The sequence below is a fragment of the Brachypodium distachyon genome, chromosome 4 (genome assembly GCF_000005505.3).
Source record: "Brachypodium distachyon strain Bd21 chromosome 4, Brachypodium_distachyon_v3.0, whole genome shotgun sequence".
Lineage (NCBI taxonomy): Eukaryota > Viridiplantae > Streptophyta > Magnoliopsida > Poales > Poaceae > Brachypodium > Brachypodium distachyon.
In genome coordinates this window covers 25,031,873-25,042,382 of record NC_016134.3, presented here as the reverse complement: position 1 = coordinate 25,042,382, position 10,510 = coordinate 25,031,873, and the positions used below count along the sequence as shown (strand labels likewise).

Sequence of the window (10,510 nt, the reverse complement as noted above, 5' to 3'; positions counted from 1 at the left end):
CAGGCAGATATTACTTCGGACTATGATCTATATATATTCAGGTTCCAGTGTTTTATTCATTTTTGGCCGAAAATAGATGTTATACTAAAGCACGCGTACATAGGACAGCCGACAGCCACAAGTTTTCATGTTTTTTTAAAAAATGTATGGTGTTGCAACAGGCACCTGTGCTGATATAGTTGCTCTGTTTTCGGTCAGATAACTGTTTCTGAAAATGTTAGTTGTCGATTTTTTGTGACAAGATATTTTCATGACTACTTGTAACTGTTTAATGAAAAAGAGACTGATTTTTTTTATCGACAGTAAACATATATAGCACCACCACCTAAGCCCGATAGTTCTGAGTGTAAATACGGACTCCACGGTCTGGATGGAACTGTTGAAAGATTAAAGTTATAAGTTAACTAAACAAGTTTTATTTCTAACCAGTGTATCCGGTGAAAACTTTCTTCATGATGAAAACCCATGACAATCATTATACAAAATTCAAAAGATCTCAAAGATTGCATAGGTTTCAAGTTCAAACTCAACTGCGTTTAGCAACAAGGAAAAAACAAATTCAGCATGAAGTTGGGCACTATTCATTTATATATTTTTCTTTTTATTTCTTCCAAATACAATTGATTTTTTTGCGAATAAGTACAATAGAAGTTCGACTTGAAATTTTGTATATTTGTAGAACATCACACCTTCAAAATATCATATTTTTGTAGAAACTTTTTAGAACTTCTAAACATGATTTCTGTCACTATAACAATGGTTTGTTTTTACCTGATATTTTACATTGTTTATAAGACGACGATCTAAAACTTTAGTTTGATTCTTTAAGCTCGAAGGCCAAGCCATGATGGGACACGCAAGATACTAATAATTAATCTATGTATATATTTTAAGCTTACATGCTGATCAACTCGACGGCAGCCGCTTTGATTGTATCGGGACGTGAAGCCAAATCCTTTCCAATCAGATGACTAGCCAGTCATCTGATTAATTGGTTCCTTCTGAAGATTGAAGGAACACAAGGAAAAATACCAATACTAATTAAATTGCCTAACTCATATTGACATACGTGTTCTCCCCATCTTCCACTCGCAAGTGTTGGTGCCACATAAACAGATGCATGGGTCACACTAATCATTTTGCTAGAGCGACAGAACACAACCTTGCATTTACATTAGGAGACCAAGATGAGATCTAAAACAAAGGTTGGTTGGGGGTTTGTTGCATACTCTTGCATTTGCATTAGGAGACCAAGGAGCACTCAATGATCTAATGGTCTCCATCCTGCCATGACAGTGTGAATGATTCTACCTAGCTTCATTTGTCAAGCACATGATACGTGTTGTAAAGTTTGACTACTAAAGAAGAAGTCCCTTGCTTACCATGCATAGAGTTGATACTAGCTAGATTCTATTTAGTGTTGGATTACGATTTGCCGCGGAGTTTATGATTTGTTCGCGGAGATGTCACTATGTTAACCGATGTGCTATATATATTATGTTCTGATTGTGCTGATTAGCGTTGTGTTTGTCTAGGTGTAATTATGGTGTCATGTGGCAACGCTTATGCTATGTTTGAGTCTAGGGAACAAAGATCAAACATGGAAGGGTTAAATATGGAAGGTTAAGAGGAAGAGGTTTCAGGGAGAGGAGGGGATATATATATATTAGGTTCTGGAATAATTATGATTTTATTTTCCTTGATTGTCATTATAGGAGACATGCAAGAAAATAATTCAAGTTGTATGCATTGGTCTCTATGTTTGTATGCTTATGTGCTTTTCTCTAGATTAGTGAACTCACTCGGCCTTTTTTTTTGTTTTTTTTTTGTTTGATGCACACAACCTCAAGATAGGGATTATGCTGATTAGCGTTGAAAGAAAGAAATGGAAGAGTTTTTTTGAACAACAAAGTCTGACTGTGGAAGGTGTCACCACACTTATTAGAGAAGAGCTTAGTCTCGTAAGGGAGGCGGTTGCAACTCAGACCCTATTCCTGTACAGCCAAACTGCCGGCAAGTTACTTGAGTTGTCAGGCTAAAACAACAATTTCTCACTCCTTTTTAATGCAATAGCAGAACACCTGCTTTTTTTTTCCTCAAATAAAATAAAATAGGGTTTTTTTTTTGAAAAGGGCAAGATCCCGGTCTCACAAAAGAAGGATTGGGATTGTGTGCTAGGTAAGAATACTTCTCATTCGTTTTGCCCTTCATATCTATTTTTTTTTTCAGAAACAGGGTAAATTCATTGTGTTTTACACACGTGTGTAATATAAAATCCATAATAGTGTAAGGCACTAAGGCTACAGCCTACTGGTTATACCCACTCTTATTTGACAGTAAAAGACTAGGGAGAAGGGGGCATATTGCTATCCTCTCATTCCGTTTCTTTGTGTCATCAGAGCTCTAGTTGTTGCTTAATTCTGTCATTTAGAGCATCTCCAGCCAGCCCCCCTAGGCTCCCGAACACCAAATGGGGGTGCCGGCACTGAAAAACCCACCCAGCTCATTCCTCTAAATTCAAAAAGTAGCCGGTGCGGCCCAAGAATTTAGCCGGCGTCCCAAGACTGCTCCTACTCACAGGGGGGCTAGCGGGGGCACGGGCCACCACTATCGGTGAGACAATCAAAATTTGGGGGGCCGATGTTTGGGGGGTGCGGACAGAAGCACGCACCAAGAGTCGAAGACACGCGGAAATGGTTTGGCAACTTTATGCATTGAGAAGAAATATTTGGATGAAATTGAAATCGAGACGATCATTAATGACTTTGCATTTAGGAATGTTAGAAGAAATTTTTAGAATCATATATATATTTGAACGGGTGTATCACTTTTTTATGCGTTGTAACTATTTTTTTGACAAAATTTCATATGTACATATATTGGATATTATTTCAATGTTATATTAGGGCCCGGTCTTCTATGTTCGCACCGGGCCCTCGAAATCTCAGGACTGGCCCTGAGAGAAGCCAGATGGCTCCATGAACAAATGTATATCGTGTCGTGTTGGCTAGGGGTGTTTATCTCAGTGTCATCTCTCCACATATGCTTCCTTAGGGTTGCTTATGAGAAGGGGGCTAATGAAACCAGAGTGTTTGGAATGTTTACCTCAAGCAACTCACCCTTTCACAGAAGATCTGACATGTCATTTTATTATTAGTCAAAGGCCACTGTTGCAATATTTAGATTGTACCCACGTTTTCAATGGAATCTAGATCGAAGCTTCTAGACCTTTCCTGGCTTATTTTCAGTAAAACAAAAAACAGAAAATCATACGTTACTTTTAAGTATGAAGTTTCCAGAACAGATGTTTGCCTGTCGCATATATATCCACACAGACAATAATAACCTGGACCATCTAACTGTGGCTAACAATTGATGCACCTTGGTTTAAAATTTGCAGACCCAAGCATTGCTGCCAAACAGCTGTGTCCTGGCTATATATGATCCTGTCCACACAAAGGGTAAACAGCCTTTTGCATACACTAAACTACTCCTAAGATTGATGAATCATCTCATACATGTATAAATTTAACACCCCCATGCATAAGTCCGGGACACATCACACTGAATCGTCGGTTAATATGCATGGTTTTGGTCAAATCATGGATGGCGTAGGCATATGCACGAATGATTGGGGCGCCGATCCTGGCCGTGCATCCGTGGTGGCCTCTAATTGCAACAGCATGGTCTCTTTTATATGGCACAGCCTGTACTGGATGCACACCTCTGCATGCATGCCTTCCACATAGCACACGACACCCCCCTGCCTGCCAATAATTTGTTGCACAAATCGAGTAGGGTAGGCTAGAACTGTAGGATCAAGATTCTTGCTCAGATCCCGATGAGCATAGATAGCGGTGGAAATGGTTGCAGGTACACACATTTCAGAAATTATAGGCCTTTTGGTTGATCTGGCACCAGTTGATTGTTTGATGTAATGTGCCAATGATATGGTTAGAATTTGTTATGAGTTATTCTTGACTACTTGCATTGCGAAATAGTCTGCAAAGTGTGCAGCGAAAATGTTCAAACATATGTAATTTGACTGATATGTGAAAAACTAGCTCGTTTTCCCAGTTCCGTTATCCTTTGCTCGAATGTCGAAAGGAACAACAATACCACAATGTTTATTTTCGAATATAGTTTATAATTTTGCATTTGTGTACTAATATACTCATGTAAAGAAAAATTGATCAAAGTTAAATACATGTTATGTTGGAAAATGTGTCTATGTCGGAAAACATTATTATCTTATGGAGAGAGTCCAATATATAGAGAGTATAATAGCATTATAGTTGCATCATATCCCCTCCAACAACACAGCCACAATGTACTTTTTCTAATGTGAACAACCTTGCTGATCATCTTCGTGTCATTCTCTCTCCTGGTGAGAAATGCGCACAACCAGATCTTAGCGTCTCGAGCCATGATCGGGTTATCCTCTAATAAGCGTAGATAGTTCCGCAGACAACTTCCATAATAATATGGGTGGGAGGAACATCACCTAGTTTGTGTGAACGTAGCATAAAGCGCTCTCTGCAATTCCCAATCATTCACTCCCAAGTCCAAGCACAAGCACACATCCATCTAGACTTGTTAGAGCACAGAAGCAGAGCAGAGTCATCCCAATAAAGAAAAAAAGAAGGCAAAATAAACGCCAGTAAAGCACCGATGCAGAGATATATAAATGACCAGCCCCCCCTACTACAACACATCAACATCTCAAGGTCCCTTTCTGCTCGACACAACCTCCGGCTACGGCGCATCACAAGATGAAGAAGCCATCGACGATGCTCCGATCCCTCTCCACACGCCTCTCGGCCCGGCTCGCGCCGTCCCCAGCCGTGGCGCCCTGGCCGCCGGTGCGCTCCGCCTACGACCGCTGGCTGGCCGCCGAGCTGGACGAGCTCCGCACCGGCGCCGCCCCGTGCACCAGCGCCGCCTGGCTCGCCCGCGCCCTCGCTCTCGCCGTTGCCGCTCAGCGCCGCCTCGCCGCGTCCGCCACGGCTAGCACGGACATCGACCGGAAGACCATCGAGGACTGCGTAGAGGACACGGCCGAGCTCCTCGACGCCTGCGCGGGCCTCAGGGCCCGCCTCGACCTCATCAGGGGCCACGCCTCCTCGATGCGCGTCGCGCTGCACTGGATCGAGGGCGCCGGGGGCGCGGTCACCGCGGCACGGCGCGCGTCGGCCGCGCTCGCGGAGTGCGAGACCGTGGAGCGGCGGTGCGGCGCCGAGCTCGCCAAATGCGGCTCAAACCTCCGCAAGCTCGGCGAGAGAGCGAGCAAGCAACACTCCTCCTCGCCGCTCGCCGGCGCGCGCGCGACGGCTCTCCTGGCCGTGGGCGCGCTGGGCGCCGCGCTCTCGTTCCGCCCGCGCCGCGCCGTGCCCGGCATCGGCATGGGCACCGGCATGGGCAAGGGCGGGTCGTGGGAGCACGCGATGCAGGAGGCGCAGAGGCACGTGAGGGAGGAGTACGAGCGCCGGAGGAAAGAGGGCGTGCCGTGCCTTGCTGAGCTCGAGGCCGCCGCGGCCGATGCCCGAACAGTGAAGCTCGCCCTGGGCGGCGGCCATGGGCGGCGTTTCCCGGACCGGGCCGAGCTTGAGGCGGCCAGGAAGAGGTGCGACGAGCTGGAGGAGAAGGCGTCCGCGCTCGAGGAAGGCATCGTTGAGATGCGTAGGGAGCTCATAGGCGTTAGGATGCTGCTCTTGGAGTGGTCGCAGAGAGCAAGAGGGCATGAGGTTCTCAGGCTGTGAACGATTAGAACCAGAGTAACAACAACGCTCATAGAAATCGATGTAGATATTGATTATGAGAGATTTTTTTCATCTCATTTTTTTATATCAGAAACTCCAGATTTGAGACTACGTACGGAAAGTGGATTACGAGTACTAATTTGTTTTCAGCAATTGCAAACTCTGAAATTTGAGAACATTTTTTTTAAAAGGAGGATGAAACTCCTGGCCCTGCCCCTGCATCAAAATGACGCACACATTGATTTTTATTAAATTATTCAATAAATCTGACAAAATGAATATATCAACCAAACCAAAGCCACATTGATATATAATCATTTCGTGTCTTTCCAGCCTTTGCATCGATCGGTGCACACAACCATCATATGCTTAAAAACTCCAACATTTTGTGTCTTGCTTTGGCTCTATGAACAAAAATCCTTAACTTATTCAATTCAAGCATACCCACATTGAATCAAGTAAAGGTTAAATCTTTTCTTTGCGAGTAAATTCAAGGTTAAATCCGAGGCATATATGTGAGCAACAAAAGATCAGCAAAATTACTCCCTTTGTTACAAAATATAGGGCTTGTAACTTCTATTGATTGTCAAACTTCCTAGACTTTGATCAAGTTTACTGTCACAAATATTAACATCTACTATTTCAAATGAATAGACTATAAAAATATATTTCATGGTAGATGTAATGATCTTCATTTGGGAAAAAAAATCTGTATAAAATTGGTTAACCTTTAACAAATTCGACACTCAACAGAAGTTATACACCTTATATTTTGGAATGGAGGAAGTTTGTTTTAACAAAGACGAATTTTATTATCTCTCAAATTTGCATCTAGATTATAACCAAGTACAAAAAAAATGCCAGAAAAGAAAGATAAATGTCATCAAACACATATAAAACTATCTTAAAAGTGACGGTTTGGGAAGTCATCTTTGGTCGCCTTCTTTTCGGCTTTCAGGATAGGCTTTCCCGAAAATCTGCTCTCTCCTAGCTTCCTAGAGAGGCCGCATGTGAGATTTTGCTAGGCAGGCTAAACTAATTTGGAAGCGTAGCAAAACTTCACATGCGGCTTCTACAGAAAATTAGGGGAGAGCATCTTTTCAAAGACGCCCATCCTGGAACCGAAAAGAAGAGGACCTTTATCTTCCAAAGCAAGACCACATGAAGTGCAAACATGGCAACCAACAATGAATGGCTATGGCTAGATTGTGAATTTTCATTCTGAAGGGCCTGGTTCAACCGACCAAGGCTAGACCATGTACACATTGGTAATTGCGATGTTAGTCTCACGCATGGTTGTAGTATGCACTACGTCACGGTAGATTACCGGTCGCATTAAAAGTGCGTTTATTTGGCTTCAAAGTGCGTCAAATTTATATTCGTGACATTTTAAAAGTGTTGAATATACTCGTGTTCGCAAAAGTATTTGACGCACTTTTATTGGCAAAATATGCGGTTGAAGCGCTAAAAGTGCGGTTAAAAATCAAAATTAACTACATTTGAACAAAATGCGGCTAACATAGTGCGGGCAAATGTCTACCGTGAAATAGTGATGATCTGCCATAGGTTAGCTTGGTGTCAAGAGGGCGGTACAGTTCATTTTGATATCTGGACACGGCTAATTGTAAGTGAGCTCTTTGCCACGTATGGATGAGGGTTTAGCTACAAAACCCACTGATCCAGATCGGAAGCTAGAGTCTTAGATGCTATACACTCTTCACTCTACCCTACTAAACCTATGGAACAAATTATTTGCGAGATGCCATGAGAGACAGGGTGTAATTGTGTGTGTGTGGAACGCATGCATGCCGAAGGTGTCTATCCAGAACAAGCTGTGCCATATTAAAGTATCGCCATGCTTGTTGCAATATCAGACTAGCGATTTGGAGCCAATCATTCAAGCTCCACACACTGGGCATGATTAGACTAAACCATGCAGTAAGTCATTAACCGTTCCGCGTCCATGCGTGCGTGTCTCCGTGATGTGTCCCAGGCATCATGCTAGCTATTTTTATCCTTAATCTGGGAGTGTGTGAGAACAGCTAGTGTTTGCTATAGCTAGGTTTCTTTAACCCTTTTTTTTGTGTGTGTGGATAGGATCATAGCCAGAACACAGCTGTTTGGCAGAAAGAAATGCCCAAGATCATATGGTCCCTGTTCTTATTGTGTGGGTTCTATATGTCTCACAAGCTAACCTGGAAAATTTATATACTTAAAAAGTAATGTGTGATCATGTGCTTTTGTGCACTTGGATTTGACAAATCTGGGATGTATATGGACATACGAATTCGAATTTTCAACACTCATAGGTGGATGCATTATATGCAAACAGGAAGGAGTCTTTTGATAGTTTCTTAAAGCTTGCTGCTTTACTTGGGTAAGTAGGGAGGACCTCCAATCTGGCAATCTGCACCACTTGTTTGTATACAATATTATTGGTGCTCTGTTCTGCGTGCTGATTGCTAACAGTATTTTTTTGTTCCAACGAAAAGGTTGGCAATAGTTTTCTAAGTATAAATTAAGTGGCAAAATTATACTTATTCGTTTGAAACCAGGCAAGGAACCATCATTAAAGGGACGTTACAGCTCGGACCAAACCAAGATCGGCAACACACATACATATAAGAACCGTGGCAGATTGGGCCGGGACTGCCTGGGCCTTGGGCGGTTGGGCCAAACATTCATGAGTCGACTGAATCTCCTTGTTCTAAGAAAAAACAAAAACACATGCTCAATAAAAGTTCTCAAAATTCCCCTAAAACAAAAGTTCTAAAAAAAACATTAAACAGCTGGCTTAACAGCCTCGCATGTCATTAAACAGCTGGCTTAACAGAAAAATTACAAAAAAGTCTAGTACTTGCCGTTTCTACTCTCGAAGGAATTAATGGCCCAACGTAATTATTGGGGCAACTAACCATTCATTTCCTTCTTCTCCCGTAAACGTTGCCAATTAGGCATGCATGGCAATTAACTCAAGTAAAGAGCCGACGCGGGTGTTTTTCCTTTTCCCAAAATCCTGAGTTAAATGCCCGCTTCAGTTACGAGAAAAAAAAAGGAAACGTGGGGCTCGTACAAGGGAATCGGGGAGATCGGCTAATCGGGATGTCCGGAAGAACAATCCAACACAGAGGAAGTATATGTGAGCATGTGGTTATACATGGCCTGTATATGGGCTTTTGCGGGCTATACCAATCAGGGCCTGACTTAAATCGCCTCACCCTAAGAACCCGATGACTTTGGGATGGGGGGGGGGGGGGCGTAATTGAATAACGCCTCATAAGACAATTCTTTTATATCCGTTCAACGCTTCATGACTCAGTGAACATTGCACTCCCGGAACAGAATCTTTCTTGATATATATAGCATTAATTTGACCAATAACACTATGAACTAATCAAGGAACACAACAATGGAAGCAGTAGACCAATTGAAGAAGCCCTGACAACATCCTTAGATGATCTAGTCCTTAGATGTACGTCGGCGCCGGCCCTGTTGTTGTCCTTGCTGCAGTCGAGCGAGCCTCATCCGCAATGGGGGCTAGACGAGAAAACACTATCGGGGAAGGTCTTGGCTATCATCCCTGCGTGAAACCTGACTCCGTCGCCATCTCGACCGACCTTCTCGACGCTGAACCACGTGAGCAAAAATCTTTACCTTGACGCCTTCGAGCCCGTTGATGGCGCCGTTCTGGATGTTTCCGGCGACGCGGCTGCTGTAGTGGATGCTGTAACCGCCTACGCGGAACCTGCACTCGTTTGCGAGGTGCACCTCAAAGGAGCCGTCCTGTTGGAGCTTGTAGCTCTGCGCACCCTCTGGGAGGAGGCCGACTGGGAAGCCATATCGCCCTAGCATCTCGTATGCTGTTGGCTCCGTCGTTGAGTTCACCGTGTTTGCGGGGCTTGCGGCGGCGGTGGCGGCGAGGATGGTTGCTACTGCCACGAGGAGGGGAAGGAGATGCTTCCCCATTGATGGTGCTTTTGGGTTAGTATCAGGTAGTATAAGGTACTGTATAGGAGTATGGGACAAGGTAATCTAGAAATGAGAGAACTCAACCGAGGAGTGTCAAGCTTTATGTGTTTTTCATCGTAGAATTGTGCCGTATATATAGTGAGAGAACACTAACAAATATGGTTATCATTGATATACAATAAAGGGGCACCAATAAGAATTAGTAAGAAACTAATACGTATATTCTGTTGCTATAAAAATTAGATAACTAGATATAGCAACCCACGTCATATATCTATATTAGAACCTTTTAGGAATCTTTATAATTAATCCTAAATAAATACACTTCCTTTTGTTGGAGCTTTCACGATATCTAACACCAACTTTCACATTATTTGGAGAAAGAGATTTCTTAAATTAAGGGACCAACTTAATTTTCAAAATTGAACTTCAAGAATTTTGAGCACGTGCCAACTTTCACGAAATTTGTTGACCTTCCAAAATTTTGAGCACTAACTTTCATGTGATTTCTTGAGCTTTCAACTTTTGTAACACCAAATTTCAATTCACAAATAGAAATATGAAGAAAACTTCAGTGTAACAATGTCTTTCTAAGAATCCCATCGAACTTTGTAAAGTTCCGAAACCAGTGGGTAGAGGTGCAACATGGTGACCCTCAAGGTACCCTTTTAACCCTCCTTACTTCAAACAGATGAACTAGTTTTCTATAAAAAAAATGTGTCATTTTGAAATTTTAGTTCATTTGGTTGAACCGAAGAGGATCAAATGATACCCTGAGAGTC

At 43.0% G+C, this 10,510-nt stretch overlaps 1 protein-coding gene across 1 annotated transcript; it reads right to left on the bottom strand.

Annotated features, from left to right (window-relative positions):
* Positions 1-8,490: 8,490 nt before the first annotated feature.
* Positions 8,491-9,725, bottom strand: LOC100836370. The gene is made up of 2 exons (XM_014902347.1): positions 9,414-9,725; positions 8,491-8,514 (listed from the first exon to the last, which is right to left on the bottom strand). Exons 1-2 carry the CDS (start codon positions 9,723-9,725, stop codon positions 8,491-8,493), a joined length of 336 nt encoding a protein of 111 aa, XP_014757833.1.
* Positions 9,726-10,510: the final 785 nt, after the last annotated feature.

Bases quoted from the DNA above. Each gene is read 5' to 3' on its own strand.
- LOC100836370 (XM_014902347.1), bottom strand. From the start codon at position 9,725: ATGGGGAAGCATCTCCTTCCCCTCCTCGTGGCAGTAGCAACCATCCTC. The intron at 8,515-9,413 runs GTAAAGATTTTT...CTTTTGTTTTAG, and splicing joins ACGGGCTCGAAGGCGTCAAG to GGGAATTTTGAGAACTTTTA.